The sequence below is a fragment of the Ips typographus genome, linkage group LG6 (genome assembly GCF_016097725.1).
Source record: "Ips typographus isolate SLU linkage group LG6, UJ_Ityp_2.0, whole genome shotgun sequence".
NCBI classification, from domain to species: Eukaryota; Metazoa; Arthropoda; class Insecta; order Coleoptera; family Curculionidae; genus Ips; species Ips typographus.
Window position 1 is genome coordinate 11,185,510 of NC_138427.1, and position 24,185 is coordinate 11,209,694.

Consider the following 24,185-nt stretch of genomic DNA (forward strand, 5'->3'; position numbering starts at 1 on the left):
TTTGCGCTTAAACTCGGTTAACAAACTTCTTAATAATTATTTCTCGGACAATAAGGCTTGAAGGAAAACTGGCTACAAATTTTCAGCGCTTAGCTTGCAAAACTTTATTTTAAAGTTGAGTCAAAATCGACATTTAAAGAAGAACGACTCATCCTTAAGATTCACTTAGATTTTCCTGTATAGTAATAACCTTTATTGACAGAAATCTGTTTTTTTTTTGTTTTTCCTTAAGACCGAGAGAGTACCTATTTTGTTAGATTACTTTTTTTGGAAGGAGCAATCAAATATCATTTTGTTCTTTGTTACAACCGCCGATAGTTTTTTTATACCAGAATGTCTTTTTACATGCTTTAAAACTGCCTAAAATGCCTCAAATTGCCCTGAAATTCCGAAATGCTTTTAAATTATTTAAACTATCTCAGAATGCTTTTTCACATTTGTGATATTCTTAAATTTCGTTATAAGGCCCCTGGTATTGAAATAATTAACAAACCTTGATAAAATACACCCTTGAAACTAATTTTGTATAGTCACGTGACCATTTTTAGGTTAGATTAATTAAGTAGCATGGTTGCTTTTACAATTTGTACGTGACATTTTGACTATTAAATGTCAAAATGTCATAAAGATTAAAGATTTAATAAAAATGACTTCCTCAGATTACGTGAATGTTTTTCATAATTTTAAAGACCAAAGTGATTAAAATTGATTTTTTAAAGGATTTTAGGACAGTTTTTAGGTTAGGTTAGGTGACAACGAAAAAGTTTTTCCAAATTTTTGACACTTGATTTGATTGATTTTCTAAGGTCAGGTCAGGTGGTTTTTTCTAAATTCTGACCCAAAAAAAAAAAATTTTGTACGGTTGCCTGAAATTACGGATTATACTTTGACGTTTAAACGAATCTTCTAACTGTCATTGTAACCAAGTTACACTTGTCAAATAAAGATCATTTAAAAGAAACACTTGAAAAATTGGTAATTTAAATTTAGACAGTGGTAAATTTGCAAAAACCACGTCACGTGACCTTAATAATTCAATTTTTGAGCATTGTCACAAATAGTCACGTGACCTTCAAAAAGCAGTTTAAACTTTGGAAAATTCGTAAATTAAATTTAGACAGTTGCAAAAAACTTAAATTGCAAAATACACGTCACGTGACGTTGAAGTTGACATCTGTCAAAAACAGTCACGTGACCTTAAAAATATTCGTTGAAAAATTGGTAAATTATTAAAATAATTTGTAATGAATAGTGTTTCAACTCAATATCATGTTATGTGCCTATACTGTTCTGTTCAATTTTTAATCAATTTAGTTTTATTGATTCACTTTATTTACTGCAATGTATTCCTTAAAATATCACAAAATATCGTTGAAAAAGGCTTTATTTCACTTAAAATTCCAATGAAAATACCACAAAACCGTTTAAAGTAAGTTATTTTTATGTTAACTCCATTGAATAATTAGGACATTTACAAAATCACGGTGCGTTATAGAAAAAAAAAGGAAAAGAGAAATCCAATTCGTTACGGACGCGGTAACAAGAGAAGACTTTGGGAGTTAATTTCCAGCTCGTCAACAGCACCTTCAAAGGATAAAAAGGTGTTTTGAGTCTGAGTATCGTCAAAGAGGTTTTAATTCCTCCAGACAATACCAGTTCGAAATTAAACATGTCGAGGGCGTTTGTTCACTGTTTTCCTCATGTGTTCGGGCGTTGAATTAAACCCAACAAATCCGCAATAACGTCTCAATATAATGTAAGGGTGAACAGCTTTGCGATCGAACCGTGGAACGACAAGTAATTAACCGGAAAGCCTGTGCGGAAATGAAAAAAAGGAATATTAAATGACAAGTCCCAAAATAATTACTCGGAGCCTTAAAAACAAAGCCCCTTTTTCCTTCCTAAAAAACAAGGGATCAAATAAAGCCGGAACTTATTATGTCGCCATGAAAAATTAAACGCTTCTTTGTGTTCCGCTAATAATAGCTTAAAAGTTGAAACTCTCCGACGTTCTGTCAAAATCCAGATGTTTCCATTAATAATTCAGTAACTTTTCAACACAAAGAAACAACCCTGGAATTACAAATTGATTAATAACATCAAAGCTGTTAGGATGCTGTTTATTTAAATCAAATTTATTCTCGAAGCACTAGCCAAAGTTTTATCGCCACACTTACTTAATTACTAACTTACACAGAAACTCCGGTTGAGTTAACTTGAAGGGGATCCCGGAGCGAGAATTTAATATATCAGCCCTTGCCAGCTTCAAAAGCAAGTTATCTAATACTGTTCTATTGGCAAATCAGCTTCGGCTGTTGAATACGAAATTATTCAGTTGCCATTTCGGAATATTCCACGCAACTTTAATTGATTACGAATTTGTTCCTTACGGGCTCCCGAACTGGTTGGCTAAACTGAATCAAAGCCCTTTGAGTTTAATCCGCTATACAAAAGACTCGTGGTCTGTTCATCGTATAGTCGGCATAAGACAAAACAGATCAGAGGATTCTGTTACACAATTAAATATCAAGAAAATGGTTTAGCAAATCTAGCAAATCAACTGTTTGGGCAAAGTTGTACTTTTGGGCAAACATGTAATTTTTTGGTATTTTTGAAAGACTTGAAAAAAGATAATTTAATTTTTTGCGTTTATTTTACATAATTTCTTTGGTGTAAATATACCCTTAGCTGTGCATTGAAACCACTATAAGACATACTAAAAAATTTAAGAGAATATTCTAAATTAATTTAAATAAACAAAATAATTTTCTGAAAATTTAACAAAATTCAAAATTTACAAAAATAATTTGTAGAAGAAAATTGTCGATAGTTTATCGTTTTTTGTAAATTTTTCGTGGAGCAAATTACTTTGGGCCATCTTTATAACCATTTAATAATTCGGAGATATCCGAAAAAAATACAAAATGAATGAAAAATTGCCCATTTTACTAAATTTTTGGTTGAAATCCACTGACTTTTTGACTGGGCCAAAGCAAAACGTCTGCGTCTGTCAAAAATTTTATACATAGATTTGATAGGTTTGAGTAAGTTTGGATAAGTTAAGTAGACGTAGTGTAAGTTGGGACACCACTGTTCGTAGGTTATGATTGGTCAAAAAAGCAGCTTTTTTGGCCAATCACAAAAGTCAAAAGACGCCTAAAATTTTCGGTAACAAACTCATAAAAAAAATCACGTGTCCTGCTAGAATAAATGTGAAAGTTTTCAAAGTAAAATTTTAAGTTTGCCATAATAGGTAGGTTAGGTTAATCAATGATTAAGTAAAACTTCAATTCAGTTTTTGCTACGTAAGAGGTGCTCTAGGAACTATTTCAATAATTAGAGTGTATTCTACAGATGTGTGTAATCTGTAAAGTAACTAATTTGAAAATTTAAAATGAACGAATAAACTGAAACGTCATATTGATAATGATAATGGCAGGTTAGCAAAATTGACTGGCTGAACGCAGTTAAATGTGAAAATTGCGTCGAAGCGCCCCCTAATCAGGAAAATTAGGGCTCCAAAATGAATTATATCCGCCGAGAGCGTTGTCATCGAAAGTTTACACTGAATTTAACACGTTCTGTCGTGTTTATCCGGCAGGAAATACATAACACTTGACACATTCAATACGTCCAGCGGAACGTAGAGTATTTGGCCGGTAAATAATGATATGCATTAAGCGTGATGTAGTGGAGTAAATTTATACAATGTAGACATCTATTATGTAAATGCCTATTCTCAAGCCACGCTGGATGGGGCGGTAAAATTAAATGGACCACTGTGTAGCGCTTCGATAATTATTACACTTAGGGGCGTTACTGTTTATCAAGTCCACATGTACAGAATTTGCGTAAATCACACCTTGCTTTTGACCAATCACAAACTACCCACTCTGCAGAGCAAATACTACACATGTAAACCTAACATAATTAATCATAAAAATAAACAAATACTATAACTTTGTAAATTTGGCAAAGTGTTTTGGGTACATAACAAAATTATCGTTCAACAAACTGAAAAGAAACTTTAACCTTTGCTTAACCGGAAATAGCGCACAAGCTAACCAAACATTTGCATAGAAAATAGAAAGTGGTAACCACTTACCAACACAATCTACCACGGCGGCAAACAGAGCGCCGAAAGTAAACAAAACTGCGAGAAAGTTTCGGAAGGTGCGTGCGGCCTCCATAGAACCAGCAACGAACCAGCAATGGGCCGCATGTCGACTGAACGGCCATAGCGATAGCAGCGACTCAGCAACCTCAAAACTCGCTGCCAGTGAAAATACATGCGCCTGATTTCTTGCGGACGATCTGGTCCAAGTGTTGAATGATCAAAGTGTACACCTTATATACTGCTATAAGAAAGTGGAGTTAATTTGGCGGCTTAAGGGCTTGTTTGCGGGATGAGTTTTCGCCTTGGGTAATTCCGTGTTTGGCCAAGTTTTTATCATTAGCGCTCCGGATGTTACTTGTTTTACTTTTTAGACTTTAATAAAGTTGATAAATTAGTGGACGGAAGAGTTGTTGCCCTAACATTTTGAAAAGTACATTAAAGGAATTAAAATACATCAATAATTTTTAGAAAAAAATATAAGTGTGGAAAGCGATACTTTTCCGCACGCGATTGCAGTTGCAAGCAGTCGAGTGTGGAAAAGATGCTTTCCACAAGTGTTAGGAACAAAATCCATAATTCTAAATTTTCAAAAAAAGAAATCAATAATTCTTTATTTAAAAAAAAATAGTAATAATAAAATTTCGTATTTTTTCGAATATTTCCAGAAGTCATGTGATTTTTTTAAATGTTAAAATGTCATAAGATTGAACTCCAAATTCCGCAACTTTGCCTCCATTTAACCATCTCTGTATCTCTTACTGTTTTCGATATCCCCATACTTAGACACAAATTTGTGACCCCCTGTATAGTTTTTAAAGGTAAAAAATCAAGTAATTAAGTTACTGCTAAAGGCAGTTGCAGGCAAAATGCTACTTTGCTGTTTCTTAAATCCTCTTTTGATCACCCTGTATACAATTCATAAATGTTGTGTGACTGTATAACTGATGAGTCGTTTAATAATATAAAACTTGATTTGACCTTCAGTCTGAGTTTGACATTTTTCCCTTTTACTGTCCATAATTCGGTTATTTCCTCAGTTACAGGGTGATTCAATTGTTAGCTCTTAGAATTCTCTTTTGTAAAAATCTTAAAAAACTGTACTTACTGTAGGGCTATTGTTTTACTACTTAACGTAGAAGGAAGATAGGCACACATTTGAAAAAAATATTAATATTATATAAAGATTGCAAGACAGTGTGGTCTATATTTCTATATTTGCATATTTACCTTTTTTCAATATTCTGTACTCTTAATAATTGTTATTTTATAGCTAAGAATGGCTTAGTATAGTACTTCTATTTATCTTTATGGAATTTCAGCTTTCTACTTTATTTGAAGTTTCAACTGTTCTTGGTGAACTGAAATGACATTTCTTGATCTCAAACAGAGTTTTAATGGAAAGCACTTAATAAGCTATTAATATCATCAGTTATGTTGCCAGTTCCAAAAAAAAAATATTTTTACACTTTTCTAAACTGGAAACTACTTGAGGGCCGTAACAAGAATTAATTATTACATTTTTAGGTAATACAAATGCACTTATTACAGACTGTATTGAAAAGTAAAAATATCTAATTTGCTAGACAAAATGGGTAAAAACAAAAATTATTCTTGGTTGAAAACCACGTCGTGTTGTGGTATTTAAGTGTTTAATTCCCACACCAGGACCATTAACATGTAAATTAAAATATAGTCCCACGTCGTCACACCCCTACGACAAAAAATATTTCCCACTACAGCCATTGTCAGTCGCAGTTCCACTTATCCGCCTCAATCATTCAACAGAAATTTAAATAAGCATTTAGATGTTAATGTGGTGGATTTAGCTCGGGAGACAGGAATTTCGCCCGGTTAAAGCGTGAAACCCGTGAATGCGGTTATAAGCTAAATAAGCCGAGCCGTCGGAGTCAATATAAACTTATAATAGGAGCCCGGAGGAATAGAACAGACAAAGGACCTTATCGTGTTGCCTCGTAATATCCCTTGGAATGCTGCTCTCTGACAACCCTCACTAAAGGAAACAATAGAATCAGCGCAAGTGGAGAATCTCGATAACTGCGAAAACGGCCTTATCTTCAGGTGCCGAATTGAGATGTGTATTTTACCCTTCCAGGGATGTTTTTCTCAATGACCGTTCGAGTTTTATAACTAACATCTTCTGCTTCATTATGTACAAACAACAGAAACATTCATACAAACATTTCAGTGGTTGTCATCAATTCCATCTAATGGAGAAGCTAAGTCCTTGCAAATTTCATACATAATCCAAAACGTTATTAATGTCCCTGTTACTAATAAAGAACGTATTACTATTCCATTATAATTCAGCTTACCTATTCCTGCTGTTCCCATCAACTAACTGACACGAAATAATACAGTCATAGTAAAAACGATCAGCTTTCGAAATCCAATTTTCCTTTCCAGTTATTCGGCGCACCAGTTACAGCCCGAATCCAAAGCTAGTTCTAATTACATTTCAATTAATGGGGATTTTCGTGATTAAATCTAAAATTGAGAATAGTGGCTGATCGTTGAAAAATCATTACCCGTTGCTTTTTACGGTTGCATTGGGGGGATAAGGCAATTTTAATTGGTTTTTGTGTTCGGTGCTGCGAATTCAAAATGCGGAAAGTTATGACTGGTCCAGTTATTGAATATGCATGAAAAGGACGTAAAACCGTTTCATGGTTTTGTTTACCGGCCTTTTAACAATCATCAATTGGTTTAGTAGAACTCGCAAACTAAATGTTGTTTATCCAGTTTAAATTATCGCTAGACTTGAACCCAGTTTAATTAACTTGGATAAACTTAGCGGGAGGTAAACGATCATTTTTTAATAACTGAATACTCGTAGATGCGAGAGACAACAGCGCCGTAAATTTCCTTCTGGTCTAGCCAAATTAATTTGAATGATGTGCCTGAATTTGCTTATTCCCTTTTACGAAACGGCTCACGTACACCGGCCCCTAATAATTTTCAAATTAAACTTTAGATGCGACGAGAAGTTTAAGGAATAATTCGGTACCAGTTGAATATAGCTTTCCTCAAAGTGGTAATAAATTCTTTTCATTGACTCGTTGCCATTATCTTGTTTTCACCCACTCATCGTCCGGGATCGCGATCCATCAACAGTTTTGTTCTTCCTACAGTTTTTGCCATGCTCGGATATTACGTTACGTTAAGTTGGACCCTACATTAGACCAGTAATTTGCTTATGGAATTAATATTTAATGAAAATGTGTAAAAATAAAGTCAAACATTTGCCAAGAAAACGTTTTTACTTCTTTACTTGAGGACTCGATATTTTCTGATAATCTGAGGATATTTTATCAGCCATCCCCGAAAAAAACGGAAGAAAGAAAGATGCTGTACTTCCTGACACCCTGAAAAAGATTTTTCTTAAAATTTCCCAAATCTATATGCATCAAAATTGAAGCTTAGAATTTTAAAATATTAATCAAGGGCTACTGTACTTTAAAAAATATTAGAAACCACCCTGTAAATCAAAAATACAGTTTTAAGTACATACGTGTTCCTGACCTAATTGACTGTTGATATCTCCACTAATTTAATTTCTATTTTAGTTTAAAGGAAAACTTTCCCAATTTGGACCTGGTTAATTCAGTTGGAATGTTTACAGGGTGTTTTCCAAACATTTTAAAATTGTTTTTGAGGTGTTTTTAATAAAAAAAAAACTGAAAATCCCTAATTAAACTACGCTCCTTTATTTAGAACACACCCTGTTAATATTTCCACTCTTTTAATTTTGCTTTTAGCTTAAAGTGAAATTTTCCCTGGCCTGGCTTACTAACGTGTATTGTATACAAAGTGCTTCAAACATTTTAAAATAAATTCTGATGTATTTTTAATACAAAAAACTGAAAATCCTAGTTAAACTACGCTCCTTCATTTAGAACATCCCTAAGAAGATTATTCTTCTAAAATTTCTTAAACTTTTAATTAAAATTGTTGAAATTTGTATCAAAATTTAAGCTTAATTTTTTGTACTGTACTTTACTAAACTGTACTGTACTGTACTGTACTTACTACTAAAATAGTAGTACATACATCAAAAAAACAGTTTTGCGTACCAAAATGCTGCTGACTTAATTGACTGTCGATATCTCCACTAAATTAATCTCGATTTTAGTTTCAAGTGAAATATTCACAATTTCGGCCTGGTTTATTAACTTGGATTGTATACAGGGTGTCTGAAACATTTTCAAAAAAATTCAACGTTCTAATACAAAAAAGTAGGAATCTCTAATTAATATCTTTGGTTAACTAGGTTTACTTTGTATGTGTTGGAATAAAAGTTAGTCATTTTCCTAAATGAACGATTTAGTTAGCATGTGGCATTTAATGTTATCTATTCATAAAGCTCCATGAGTTTTAAGAGACTTGGAAAGGTACAAAAGCAACAAAAGTACATTAAACACTTAAAATAATAATAATAACTAAAAGTATTAAAGTGATGAAGGTCGAGAATTTTCAAACATTCCTCACTTTGAACTACTCTAACTCTACTCTACTCTAAGTTTAAGGTGTTCGTTAAGAAATTTAACGTGTCGAAAACTCCAAAATGTTGCGTAGGTCAGTGTTGTAGCGCAAGCGCCAACGTTTAAAAATGTGCCAATATAGGGCGCCAAAAGCGTCCAGTCGACATGTAGCGGGCGTCCCGACGCCGTCTCGCCTTTATCATGCTTTTGATACCACGCGGACTCGTTTTCGCGAATTTATTTCTCTGTTTTTCAGATATTCACGCTTTGAGAACTAGAGATGCTATTGACTTAGTTGGATCAGGTAAAATTTTTAATTTCATATTTATCTGAATATAAAAGAAAACATTGTGTTTCAATTAATGTCAAACACACAATAAATTATATTAAATTAGGACAGCGACAGATTTGTTTCCATTGTTTAACAAATTAGTAGATTTGATTAGATGTTAATTTAATAACAAAACGAACCACAATAACTATTATTCAAACTCGTGTGCATAATTTCAAATTTAATTCGAAACATAATATGTTTTATGGATTACAATTTAACCGAGCAAAGATAAATTCCCTTTTAATCAGCTGACAATAGTTTTTAAATTAACATAACCCTCGGCCTTAATACTATCATTAAACAGATTACGCCACACTGATATAACCTCACAATACCTTACAGTAATGGGTGTTATCAGTTTGCATGCCAAATGACCGACCACATACGAATAGTAAACACGCGAGATTTTACTAATGCACATTCGGCCACATTAAGAAAAGTTTCTTGTCCAGTGAAAGAAAATCACCATAAACCTGAAAAACTGGTTTATTTAATTATATGCAGGTCAACGAACTGTAATTATAGTAAAAAATATGTAATTTAATGTAAATTTGAGTGAAAATGTTACTTTAATATCTAATTTATGGCAGAGATTTAGGAAATAAATTATTCAGCTGTTTCAGACAATATACTAACTGAATAATTTATATTTTTTAAACGAGATTTAAATTAGTAATTTAAATGTTTTAGTTGTATTTTTTCAAACATCGAGCTTTTACTAAGATAGTAGAGCAAAACTTTAACGTTTTTGTACAGGTGAAGGTTAAGGGCATATACAGAGTGTTCCTAATCTGTCTTAATTTCAATAAACCTTCCATCATTGTCATGAGCTGTTTTACTCAAAATATGTTTCCTATTTTCTCTTGAAACTTTCACTCTGTATATTTCTTAACACATAGTATTGCTGACGTAATAATATACAGGGTGACCTATTTGAAACAGTGCAGGTTCTGGTCTTTAAAAGCAGCGGCATTTCTTACAATCTCCTGTTAAAACTTCCTCCCTGTATATAATTGCATATATTCGTATTTTTACAGTACAGGGTTTTACAATAAACTTTATTTTTAGTCTTAAAACTTGATGAAACTTTCATTATTTACACTTTTGTAAAGCAACCTGTCACCTGTCTTTTCACAAATTATAATTTATGTGTTTTATTTAGCTTATGGCCTTTTTGAACATACATAAAAGAGAAAGTAAATAAAGGTACTGAGTATAGAGATATATAACGAATATAACTCTAACAATATACTAGTTTTTTCCTATCTAGCCAGGAAATGGGGTTTTCCTGTCAAAACACTCTAAACCCGGACATCCTGTATATCTCGGAAACTGTACGTTTTTGGTGTTTAAAATAGTGCACTTTTTGACCTTTGATAGCATAGAAAACATAAACAATTCTTATTCATGCAACAAATCCAGAATTCTAGTAAAACTTACGAGATATTCTGAAAGTCAAGGAAAAAGTAGTCATTAAATTTAATTTATCCCTAAAAAGTTAAACTTTTTTTGTCAATAAGTGTAATGTAACAACACCACTGAATTTGAAAATTCGTTTTGGTAATCACTCTAATGTAAAAGATATAATATGGAAGAGTCGTTATATTTTAGGATCGTCAAAATTTAAGGGCACACTCCAAGCCAAGAAACAGTGACAGATTTCCCAGACAGTTGAAGAATTATTATTTATTTAGGCTCGCGCATACATCAACTGTCCCATCAAACATTAAACCAAGTGGAAGAAATATTACCATGTCCGAAAGCCATTTCGAATATTGCTTTTAAGCAAAATATCGCTTTCAAAAGCGAACTCCTTTATATTCGTCTAGGATCCTTTTACCCGTCAGTCTAGCTACTAAAAATGATCCACCAAAGTTATACACCAAAGATTTCTTATATCATAAGCGGCACTCACCCTGTCTGAATATAAACAGGGAGATGTCTGACAAATGGATGTATTCAGGTATGCAAGGGAGTTTCCTGCTTTTTAGACTTTTGATTAACGAACGAGCTCGAAAAGTTTGCTAAGTAGTTTGACTAAAAATCTCATACACCAGACGAGAGTATTTATGCTGATAGCATTTGGCAAGGCGTGTTGGAGTAATAGAGGGGATATTGAGAGATTTTCTGGATACAATTGTATTTTGTTATGAATGGAAATGCTCCGCGTATGGTATCGTTTTGGATGCAGGTGCTGATATGTGCTCCATCAATATTGTTACACAATCACTAAAGAACATCCTTGCTTGAAATAGTTTTCGTGCGAGAAACCATTGTTCGGTCGCAATAAGGCCACATAAAATAATATTTCTTATTTTCCTTTTCTCCTACTTTATTGAGTTTTAGATACAATAACTTTCTGCCTCAGATATCTTGTCTTGTTTAATAAAATTTTTTCAATGTAATTTTTTATTACCTTTGTAGGAAATTGTTTCTGTCGAAAAAAATAAATTTTATGTAACACAAAAAGCCTGTGGGGGTTAAACATTAAAACATTATTTCTTATAATAAGGGTTGGTAATTCAAATACGAGGATGGAAAAAAAAACTTTAATTTACGGTCCGTAAGTTTTTTTTGCATCCGGTCCTTTGTTGAACCCGAATCTGACATTTTCCCCCGGGACACCTAAAAGCCAAGAGAGATGTGACACCTCCCAACTTTAAATCTTGGCACTCTATTGATGTGGCGAGGAAAATCTCGTCAAATTACCGAAGCCCTCGGAAACGACCCGACTAAAAGGAATTGCAAATATGTGATCCCAAGAAAACATACCGCACTTTTCGTTTTTTATTGATTGAAAATGCCAGAATGATGAAAGTTATCAGAGTGAATGGAATCAGGTGTAATAGTAATTAAGGAAAACTTCGATCTAGTCGTTTCTGTTCGTGATAATTATAATGACAAGTTATTGAATGGCACGCTCGTTAGCTGGAAAATGTTCAATTTGCATATTTGCACCGAGAATTGCTACAACTTAATTAACAAACAAACCATAAAGTTTTCATATAATTGGATATTTTCCAAGGGAATTATGACTTGAGTGCTATTAGTAGTTAACACGCCACTTTTACGGGAAACAGTTAAGCAAAAATCTCATTAAAGCTCAAGTTCAAAGAAAAGGGTCCTTGTCTAGTCACATTGTTCATTACCAGCCCTTTATGCAAATCTATTGAACCGGTGACAGTCAAAGGGCTGTCAGTGAACCAATCTAACACACATTGGAAAGGGGTGTAGTACTTTGTAATTGATGCTTTAAATAAAAAAAACACTCTATCTTCTTGTAATTAAAATTTTCGAATTCGATTGTTACGCGTCATAATTATTTAATATCGGATTTCGAGTAGTCTGAAATAACAAAACTGTGTTTTGGGTAAATCCAGGAATTATATTTTACGTGTTTGAGCGGATTGTTTGTTCAACAAATTACAAATACGACAAACAATTTAAATGTTTTGTTTGTTATTGAAAACTGTCGAAAACCAATATTTAGTAGTTAATTAGTGTTAATTCTAAATTATTTTTAACAAGTTTTTTGTTCTTCATCTTTTTGTTCTTTATTTTAATGTTTAATTTTAACGTTTTCAGGTTACCCCAATTTCACCGCTTCTATTTCTAATGTCACTATAGCTATTGGTAGGGAAGCTATTCTCGAATGTAAAATTGACAAACTGTCAACTTACAAGGTAAGTTTTAAATTGTTTTACTAAATTAAATGATCCAGCAAGTGTACACAACAATTAGAGACTAGTTTTTAAATAATGTTCACTTTATTTCTTAAATATTCTTAGAATGCTAAATTGTGCTTTTACAATAAGATAACTCCATCCACTGACGTTTGGGTAATAATAAGTAACTTTACATTACTTTCATAAAATAAAACGAAAGCATTAAAGTGCAATATATCACCTGAAAGGGGCACATAAACCCCGTGAAAGCAGCACTAAGAACGGTCCTCAAGGGCATTCATTAAAAGAATTTAGGGGCGAATATATTTCCCGTTAAAACGGACAAACGACTTCCGAAATTGGACTTTTACGCTTTGCTCCTAGATATGGCCAAAGTCAAAAACTTTAAAATGTTCTAGGTCGCCTGGCTTAGGGTGGATACGCAAACAATACTGACCATTCACCATCACGTGATTACGAAAAACCACCGAATCGCCGTTACTGGAACGGATCATCGCAATTGGTATCTGCATATACGTGACGTGAGGGAATCGGATAAGGGCTGGTATATGTGTCAAATCAACACTGACCCCATGAAAAGTCAAATGGGTTATCTCGACGTTGTCGGTACGAACCATGAAATATTGTCAGTAAATTGTCGTAAAACGTTAAATTTGTTAGGACTACAAATGAATACAAGTTGTGATCAGTTTGTGCTCAGAAACTATTTTAGTTGCACCTCATGTGATCTTAGTGCCAAGCGGATTTACATATTTTTAAAACAGAAATTTGAATTACACTTCTTAAAATATGTTGGCAATAAGAATGACCAGTGCTGTAATCGCAAATCCTGCACATGTGTCACTATTCTACAACATCTTAATTTCTAGTACCACCTGACATTTTGGATTATCCTACCAGTACGGACATGGTGGTTCGTGAAGGATCTAATGTTAGTTTACAATGCGCTGCCACTGGTTCCCCCGAACCAACCATTACATGGAGAAGGGAAGGAGGGGAGTTGTTAAGTATAGGAACTGATAAAGAAGGCAAGTGTACACGTTTACAACTCACTTTTTTTGGTTACAAAAAATAGCAATTTTAAATCTAATCACAAACTGCAGTAATAAATCCAAATGTAAATTATAGGAATACATTTTGAAGGTCCAGTTTTAAATATCAGCAAGGTAAATCGACTACAAATGGGGCCATATTTATGCATCGCCTCGAATGGAGTTCCCCCTTCAGTTAGCAAGAGAATAATGCTAATAGTTCACTGTAAGTACGCTTTACTTTATTAGTGTGTTCAAGACTCGTAAAGCACGGTTAAAAAATTTTTCTTTACCTGTTGACTTTAATAATGGGGCTTTCCATCGAGCAGATTGCCACAAAAGAGCCCTCGAGGCACACTAAACGGATTTCTATGACGCGAAAATGAAGTTTATAATGAGTAGCGACTTACCTTTATGACGAGACTTACGTTTTGCAAATTCCGCCAGATTTTCAATGGTACAAAGTGAATGAAGAATAGTTAACTAGCTACATTTACCCGGTTCTTTTGATGTTGCATGCGAAACGTTCTTTCATTTCTAGTGTATTTCACATATAAGCGTGAGATTAATTTCATTTTCTGGTTAGGAACTATTCCTGACCCTCCATTTCCTAGCACAATAATAACTAACTAATCTCAATTTTATCAGCGCGATTCTAATTTGCGATTCAAATACGGTTTCTCTGCAGTTTTATCAGTAATACCACTTCATTCGTCTGGCATAAATTAAAACGTAACAAATTGCTTTAATATGAAAATGCAATTGTAACAAAAGGTGCCCTTAATTCTGTTTTAGTTGCCCCAATGATATGGATTCAAAATCAGTTGGTTAGTTCGGCTCGAGGTCAACAAGTCACGTTGGAATGTCATTCTGAAGCTTTTCCCAAATCGATCAATTATTGGACCAGGAACGATGGCAGAATCATATCACAAGGTATTACAGACTAAAACATAAAACTAAACGACGTTTATGCTTAGTACTAGCTTAAGGCAATCTCATTACTTTCCTGAAGACAACGATAACCGTTAGCTTTTAATGTTTGGAAAAGTTTGAAATTGAAATCCTCCTTTTAGCTTCAGGTAATAAAGTTTCAATTTTATTCCAGGGACTAAATACGATCCCTCCTTCAAGGACAACACGTATAAAGTGTACATGAACCTAACTATCCGAAATGTCAGCGCTTCAGATTTTGGAACCTACACCTGTATAGCGAAAAACTCACTAGGAGAAACTGACGGCACCATTAAACTTGAAGGTAACAAGCAAACTCTCCCAGCAAGATGTTTGTTAACAAAAAAAAAACTGTTTTACAGAAATAATCCTGCTTCCAACCTCAAAACCCAAAACGGAGACCACCACTCCAGTTGTAACTGTTAGAAGTAAGTTAAACCCAAATAAGTCGGGTAATTTGATGTTATCTAGTAAATGTCAAGGAAGTTTTCCTTTTGAAAACATGCTGCGGAGAAACGAGACAGGATTGTTGGCCTTAAGGAGTTTACCCGGAAACTTTCACTGTAGAAGTACATCAAATGTTTATCAAACATATTGTTGTTAACTATTAACTTAGTTTTTGAGGTCGTAATAAATTGAATGCTTTACAAGAAGAAATAAAAACCTTGGATATGGCAAATATCTACGTAATGACGTTTTTGAGCTGCAGGCTGCTTCTTCTGCAAATTACAAATCACAACATTCAATACACCAAGCTGTATTTAAATGATGATATATCATAATTTACTTCACTTATTAAGCCCAAAATTTTGAAGGTTGTTTTCCTAATGTGGCTAGCAACCGTTCTAAAATTGACAGCTGTCACTTTTGTACAACTGACACTAGAACTTTTTGAGGTATAAATATCTCAGTACTACATAACAATGAGGTCGTCCACCAAAACATTTTTCTGGTGGTAATTAGAAATACTCGTAAAAATATGGGACACATGGTTTGCAATTTGCAAAAAACGTAAAAACCACACTTATTTGGTACACCATATACGAGAAAGTCCCACGTGACGTAGAAGAGGCCAGTTGCGCTCCGTTTCTCTGTATATAGCAAACTGAGCGAAACAAAATGTGTATGGACGTATGTCTTATGTGAATTTTAGTGTCAACTGTCACTAAATCACATTCTAATGTAATTGCAGGTGGTAGGTTGCCATATTCACTTAAAAATGCAAGTTTCTGTGTTTAACTAAACCTACTATATTAGATTAAACCCCTTTATTAGTTTTCTAAAGTCATTTATATTTATGACATAAAAATCAAATTTAGACACACACTTCTTTTTTCATTTTAGATTCCGAATTTTCCAGAAAAACAACTGCAGGAAAAAACCTGAAAAGCACATCCAGCAGAGAAAACAACGGTTAGTAATGAATCAACATTTTAACATTATTCAATACAACTAATATAGGTTCAAGGACAGAAAACTTGGAACAAATATTGTCCTCACCGTCTACAACATCATCAGCCTGCTACAAATTGGATTTTACTGGAATAAACATCCTGTATATTGTGACTTTTTGTGCTTTGACCTTTCTTGAAATCTATGTATAATTTTTTTTTTATGCTTAAGTAGTAGAAATATTAAATTTTGTATACCTTGTAAATATGTAAATAAATAAAAAATATAGAATGTTCATGTGTGTTGTGGACATGTCCTCTTTGCCCTACTTTTCTTTCACTGGCTTAAAGTGAGTTTTCACCGTAAAACCTTTTACCATTCCTTATGAATAATACGATGACTTTCCCTATTCAATAACACAATAGAGCTTCTGCATACTATTTGCGAAGGAGATTAAAGTCAGATCTGTATTTCTGTTTTACAGAAAGTTTTCGGATTTTATGTACTTTGCAGTACCAACTTCAAAGCATGTCCATTAAATAACGGAATGTTTTCATTTACTGTTGACGTTTTATTACACAAAATAAACTTTTATATTCACTACAGTGAGGAAAAATAATACTCACCACTGCAAGCAGGCCATGAGAGACAGAAATAAAAACCATATTACATTATCCCCTAGAAAACACTAAAATGTTTTGTGGTTTCACAAAAGGAAAATGATATTTTAACGACCATTGTGTGAGCTCTTCCAGAAGAAACTTCATAGTGGAAAATGCTATATTAAATACTTCTGGAATAGCCAGGGGTGTAAAGTTAGAAAATTTGATATATTACTGTGTTATTAGGAGTTTCAACCCTTGTTAGGAAAATACCACCTGCGATCAGCAGTAAAGCATAAAATATTTTACTTCGGAATTAATAAACCCAAGTAAACATTATCTTTATAATCCCTAACAATTAGCTTAATTAGAATAGCCAATACTATACTGAAAGCAGTTTTATAGTAAGAAAAGTTAATTAATTATAATTAAGGAGTAATCAATCATAATTTCTAGTCTACCTCTTTCAGGAATGTGAATTGTTTTTCACCCTAGATACAGTCAATTAGTCTAGACGAGGCTTTAGAAATGAATAATGTAATTAAACAATAGAAAATTGAGGCCTTAAAACTCTATAATATGGCGTAATTGCGGTTTTGTTGACTTTGAATCTTAATTACGCTCTGTCTGTAACATTTTTTGAAGCCTTGAAGTAATAATTAACTGGAATGGTGCTCTCTGTTCAGTGAATTATACTGTAGTAGTTATAATATTTTATGACGTAGACACTGCAACTGACTTTTTACTGCTGGTCGTAAATGAAACCGGTTTTTTACAGTTTTGAAATCAATAATAAGAAGAAACATCTCGAGACCTACAATACATCATCCATTCCTGTAAAATTGCAATCTCTCCATATCTAGCGACCGACGAAAACGCGTTCATTTGCACGATAATTCTTTTGAGAATTGCGGCCTAGTTGGTAAATTAAAAAGCCCAATTTTGTTGAGTAGGTATGCCCCAGCGAATGTAATTAGCTAATGGTTCACTATAAATGGTTTTGCCCGTTTGGTAAAATAGCCTCTTCAAGATTTGCATATTATAAAATGCATTTGGAGTGCTGCTAATATATTATCAGCAGGTGATGGTCAATATATGTGGTTACTTTAAAGTAATTACAACAATATGGTGATTGTAAACCGCCATTTTGTTTCACCTGATTTAAAAGTGGTGTCAGCAGTTAAAGAAGCTGATTGGTTATATTTGATTAATAAAATGCAATGCAATCTACAATCCAGTCGCCATTTTAACTTTTTTTGATTTAAAAATGGCGCTCACCAAGAGAAATTCCATTTTCAGTAATCACTTCACACCTTTATTTTTATATCAGCCAATATGATGACAATTTCTCTACAGCGTGAAACAACGAAAAAGTAATACAATTCATTATCTGATTGTGTTTCAAGGAATACAACAAAATGGTAAATATAAAAGGTAGAGAATGATGAGACCCATAGTTTAAAATTACTTTTGGATATACAGGGTGGTTTATAAAGACGTTTTTCAAATAGAACTTGACCTTGATAGAACGTTATGTCATAACACCTATTTTTCTTAAAAACATCAGTTTTTCATCCATTTTGTTTCTAAAGGCAGAATACTCAGTTTTGGTACGTTTCTAGAAAAAATTAAATTCTGAAAATTTTGAGAAGAAACTGATTATCTACCGCGTGTATGAAAAATTTGAAATTTTCATTTGAACAATATGTTTGTATTGTATACTTTAATTAACATAAAGTAATTATAGAGGTATTGTATTGTTTAGAGAAACGTCTAAATATCAAAATAAAACTGAGAAAAGCACGACTTTCCAGAAAATAAATCCGATAGTAAACTGATTTTGTTGCGGTTTTAAGCATGTTTTGAGAAACGTTCTGTTTTGCGGTTTCGTTTCACCGAGATTTACTGTTATGGCACATATAACTGGGTCCAAAATGGAAAACGTTGTCGCCCAGTTTTTTTTCTAATTCAATCGTATGCCATATATTAGAGCCGAACGCATCGATTGGAATCTAAATAAATATGGAGCACCTCCAAATTTAAATTTCCCGATTCGGCATGTTGATTTAGTGATGATTTCCACGTTAACCCGCCAGGCACATATTTTTAAAATTTCTTTTTTTTTTTTGGGCGAAAAACTTAGCAAGTTTGTCTACCCCCTCTAATAATTTGTTTGCTGATGATTTTCACAAAAACGATAACGTAGCCACTTTTTAAATCCAAACCGAGTGGGGAGATCCGCAATTTCCATTCCACCAGGTGTTATTTTCTAATAAACATATTTTAACAACTTCTCAATTTTCTCGACTCGACCGAGCTTACGGAATCTTCGAGCTAAATTGAAATTCCAGAACTCCAAGGCGAAATTTTTAAATTTCCAGTCTAAAACTCCCGTTTACCCCGGAAACTTACGTATCGTTAACTAAGCGTTTTCTTGCCTTTAAAATTAACTGCGCAAATTTCTGCAAGTATTTACAAAGTGCCGAAATCTCATTAAGCATATGAGCGAAGATTTTAATTATGTGCATCGTTACTTAAAGCTCTCTCTCGTATTTCGATAAGTTTTCTAGGTATAATGAAGTGATTAGCAATTTGTTTTGCATTAAATTACTTGCTGCAGACAAGTCTATTTCTAACGTGAAGATTTAATCGAATTTGTCGAATAGAAAAAGAATTTAATTATGTTTTACGTTGAAAATGTAGTATTATTAATGTTACAACAACATTCTTTGCAAAATTGAATTAATTAGTTAAGGAATTCTAGTAATCCTAAAGACAAAAATTTAATTCAACTCTCTTCTGGTTTATTAATAAATTATTTGATACATTTTATTGAAAACTTATTTTTAGGATGTCTTGTTCCATAACACTACTCGAATGTAAATATAATTATTTTTATTAATCACTTGTATAGAAATTTAAGCTCAAAAGCTACTTCACTACTCTCTCACTTTTTCCTAATTTTAAAATCAAAATTCTTTCGTGCGCGATTAAATTCGTTGTTACATAAAAATGCCGAAGCTTTTTGTGATAGAATCCCCGAGTTTACATTTAATTCGTTTTTTATCGAAACCGCCTAAGCAATAAAGTTTTCCCCTGATCCTCCAAAAGGAAATTCAATGAAGTTTCAATTCATCCAATTCAGAACCGAGAATTTACATTCCATCGTACAAAGAATGACGTAGACTGGAAATTGTGTGTTATGTAAATAAAGTGTATATTGGAGGACTGACAATACGTCGTGTTAAGCATATCTTTTGAAAAATTGGTAGTGATATTACGATTTTCCGACTGACAGTCGAGAAAAACTAATTTTTTGTATTTTTTACACGGTTTAAACACCGCAGTCTCTAAAAGCTTTGCGGTGTTTCCATTTCAAGGCCCGTTAATTCGAAAAGTGCTCGGAATGATAAAAAAAAAATCAGAAAAAACGGCATTTCTCCCCAGATCCTACGATTTCGTATTCATAAACAGAAATTAACAGCAGGAATTAAATTTTCTTTGTTTCGGCTTTAGACCACTTTCTGTCCGAGTAACAATAATTAAGATGACAAATGGTCCACTTGAGTTTTTTTTTCTGATTGCAACCGCTTTTAAATTAATTAATTTCTTTACTACAAAGTGAGGAGCATTTTTAAATTAATTGAATACGAAAACGTTCATAAAAGCGATTGAGGGCGGGCGCGAATAAAACAAATATGTTCAAATTGAGCAAAAACTAGGTTAAACGATAAAAAAGTTGAAGATTCGGTCATAAAAGTGTCCTGCTATCACGTTTCTGGCATATCTAATTCCTTTGCGGGAACCGCAATATAGAGGAAATCCTAATTATCGGGTTCGCCAGCAATCTACTGGAACGCATGTAAACAACCTCATTACCTAATTCGATCCAGGACCGCATTTACCCTAAAAATCATATTTTAATGATTAAATCTATGGATGATAATTCGATAAAACGTCGACAAATTATTTTAAAAAATATATATTTTAATAAAGTAGTATTTTAATGTTCCTGTTACTAAAATACCTCTCAATTACAGAAACATTTAGCATATCCACGGATCAGGACAAAGAATTTCATTTTAATTAAAAGAAATCTAGATTTAGTTGCATAAAAAAACAAAATCAGATATTTAATAATAAAAGTATCTATTAGTCGAATTTGTTAGATATTGCTTGTGTGACCACATTACCACCGCACAGTGGTTTAAATTATTGTTATCAGTCACAAAATCCTGTCAGAAACAATGTAAACTGTTCGTCAAAAAGAATGGGACAGCAATGGACAATAAGACTTTATTTGAAGAGTCACGTGACCGTTTCTAGGTTTAAACTGATGTTTTTCTTAAAGTCACTTGACTCCTTTTAAGGTGAAAACGGAGGCGTAATTATTTTCAATCAAAGGTCACTTTTTGCAGGGAAACTGGAATCTAAATGTTACGTGACTGTTTTAAACATCAAAATATTATTTGAATGGTCACCAGATCGTTTTTCAGTTTAAGCTGATTATTTTAAAGTCACGTGATTCTTTTTACAGTGGCCACGTGGCGAATGTCAATCATCAAATTTATTTTTAAAGGTCTAGTAACTTTTTTTTAATGTTAAAACGAAATCCTAAAGGTCACGTGATGACAAAATCGTAATTGAAAGCTCACGTGACCGTTTAATTGATTTTTTTAAAAATGTAGTGACTCTTTTTTAATTCTAAATTCAGGTGACTGTTTTAAATGGCAAAAATCGTATTTAAAAGGCCATGTGACCGCTTTTTAGTTTTAAACACTGAATCACGTGACTATTTTTAACGTTTTTACGTACAGACTGATATTTTTAAAATAACGCGATTTTTTTCAAAATGTTCTAAAATGGGGTTATTTTGGCACACTATTTGTTTAATAATTCAAATTATAGCCCTGTTTGGTAATTAAAAAAAAAATGTACAAAACTTATTGCAAAATTTCAAAAAGATTTTTTTTTAAAGCAAACTTTAATTTTTTTGACAACACACATATCTCAGTCACACCCTGTATACTCGGATCTGTGGCAACTTTCAAAAAGATTGTGTGATCAGAAAGAAAATGAATAGTTATTTGTGCAACTAGGGAGGAAAGTGCAACTTTTGGGTTTCAAGGGTGCAAAAAGCAGTTTCAATCAGATTTCTGTCAGATTTGAACATGGTTTGAGAGTACATAACTTGTAATTGATGTGACCTTCAGCTTACTGCTTTTTCTTGACCAATCACAAACTACTTCACATGTGTATAAAAAATAAAATAACAAAATACATACAAAAACAAACCATCAAAGTGCCTTTAGATTTTGTGCTAATTACCCCAACGACTTTGAGTGCAACATTTGTCTCTCGCAACTTCAACTCCAGTTAAGTGTTGCACGCTTTTTGAAGTACAATTGCATCTCATCAAAATCGTATTTGCTTTTGAGGTACGGAAAGTAGAAAGTTACGTTACTAACAAACCCTTTTGTTGTCGAAAGAATGGTAAGTTCCAACAACGGGTGAGATACTTCTGTAGAGAGAGAGACTGGAGCAGTTTTAATTTATATCGTTACGTACGTTTTCAATTTCAACCGCCCTTTATTTATTTAGGTAACAGTCTCCGAGGGAAAACAAACGTCTTAAAATTTTTGATATATACTCGTTCACCTGTTAGAAAAATATCTGGAGAATAATGGAATATCGCACTAAAGAGTGCTAGTCCACAACAAGAAATCATTTATCACAAGTTTAACACTTTAAGCGTGCTCCATGCGAGCGGCACGGCTAAAAGCAAAAAGTCTCTAATACAAGTGAAATTAATAATGCCGACTATATAAAACCATTAATCACTTGTCTGATTACCTAGCGAAATAATGCCCGCGTCATTCCAGGTCCGGTAATTAATCGATTTTGGATATGGTTCTGAGTGCCACTCGAAAATTATCTACCGGACCTCCATTAACCTAACCAGTTAGACATTTGAATATGCTGCTATACTAGATTAAGATAAATTATTCCCCATCATTATTACCGAACATCAAGTACAATTTTATTTCCAAATGTAAGTTAACAGTGATAATAAGTTGTCTGTTTTATCCAGGAAGCGGTAGTTGATGATCTAGAATCAAGGTACAGAAACTCGAAAAAGTCAGACAAATCTTCAGACTTATTTTCAGTTAAGTCACAAGATTTGTTGATAGAAGTTTTAAAACCTCTTTCAATTACTGTTTTTTTTTTTAAATTTGAGAGTTACACTCTTGTGACAGATCGAAATGTATCAATAATAGACCGTTACATACGACTGCCAAAAAAACCTATAAAATGCATAATAATATAATTTATACTGAATGTATTGCTTCTAAACAAGTTTTGTAATTTTATAGCTTCATGGTGTGGTATTTGACAGTTTATGACAGTTTGAAATATAATTAAAATAAACAAATACACTTCAGGACTATCCAAATTCTACCCATGAACCTATAAACAAGTATTTAATATAATTTACTATTGTCTTAACTGTAATAGTGCTTTTAAGTGGGTTTTGTAGTTTTGTGGCTGTATGAAGTGATATTTGACAGCTACTACCATTATCAGATTTAAATATGTCCAAAATAGATGTGTTGTTTATCAAAATTTAACTTATGAAGCTATAAAGTACAGGGTGTCCCAATAAGTCGTGCACGCGGCTGTTTCTCGAAAACTATACATAACATGGCTACGAAAAAAACTAAAAAGAAAAGCTTGTAATCTGCACTATCTTTTGTTTTCTATGACATTTTGACGTATCTTGTCAAGTAAGGGAGTAAATTAATGTGAAAGCAGCGGGTGTCTAAAAATGTGCGATTTTATGGTGAAGCAATTTTGACGCCCTCTAGCGGCCAAACGGTATGACTAATCAACTCATATGGGGACATTTTTGGAAAGCTTGTAATCTGCACTATCTTTTCAAATCAAGAAAATTGTTTTAAAAACTAAAAAATGAGCGAAATTATGAAAAAGTAATATATTACTATTATTACTTTTTTAGTAAATGTAGCCAAGGAAAAATGCTTCAAATAATGTTCATCTTTCTAAATCCGCCGTTTCGATATCACTAAAATGAAAAATTTCATAAAATCCTCTATTCTCTACGATGAATCTCTTCAAATAAAGTGTGGGAGTAGTCCAAAGTTTGCTTTGAAAAAAATGAAATATCTCGAAAACACCTAAAGAAGCTTCGTTTTTGCGGCATTTTAAAAAGCATTTTCTGTCCTGTAGAGTGTCCCCAAACCATTTAGTTTTCGGTTTTTCCGATATAGGACGTTTTTACAAAAATTGCACTTTTATCTTAGATATCTCGAAAAAATCAAATGCTATGGTATAGCATAAACTTATTCCATAAGCAATCAGATTATCTATCGTTTCAATTATTTAACCTAAAAATGTCGCAATTAGGACACTCTGTATTTGATATTGTGGTAGAACGTTTGCCTTACGGAACAAAAAAAAAATTGGACGTGGACCAGCTGCTGTTTTATGATGGAAAGTTACGGTCCATTCATCAATTTCTTGTTAACCTATGGGGTCTTTATTTCGCTTTTTT

The 24,185-nt window shown here is 33.0% G+C and overlaps 2 protein-coding genes across 5 annotated transcripts in view; one reads left to right on the forward strand and one right to left on the reverse strand.

The window, feature by feature from the left end:
- Positions 1-24,185, reverse strand: part of LOC145730740 (protein CEPU-1-like) — a 44,045-nt gene that overhangs the window by 15,907 nt on the left and 3,953 nt on the right. For 2 of the 3 annotated variants that reach the window (XM_081982094.1, XM_081982093.1), the window contains exon 1: positions 4,106-4,326. The exons of the other annotated variant lie outside the window; for it this stretch is intronic. In XM_081982094.1, the coding sequence (XP_081838220.1) occupies positions 4,106-4,190 (85 nt within the window). In that variant the 5' untranslated portion in view covers positions 4,191-4,326. Of the gene's footprint in view, positions 1-4,105; positions 4,327-24,185 lie in introns of those variants that run through there. 3 annotated transcript variants of the gene reach the window in all.
- LOC145730217 (neurotrimin-like) lies at positions 8,790-16,305 on the forward strand. 2 transcript variants are annotated; one of them, XM_081981312.1, is made up of 10 exons: positions 8,790-8,920; positions 12,536-12,633; positions 13,035-13,242; positions 13,506-13,664; positions 13,765-13,893; positions 14,463-14,600; positions 14,773-14,922; positions 14,981-15,046; positions 15,963-16,031; positions 16,080-16,305. In XM_081981312.1, the coding sequence occupies exons 1-10, from the start codon at positions 8,818-8,820 to the stop codon at positions 16,220-16,222; spliced, it is 1,263 nt and encodes a 420-aa protein (XP_081837438.1). In that variant the 5' UTR covers positions 8,790-8,817; the 3' UTR covers positions 16,223-16,305. The 2 variants fall into 2 exon arrangements, with proteins under 2 accessions (XP_081837438.1, XP_081837439.1); XM_081981313.1 differs by having other exon boundaries at positions 16,092-16,305.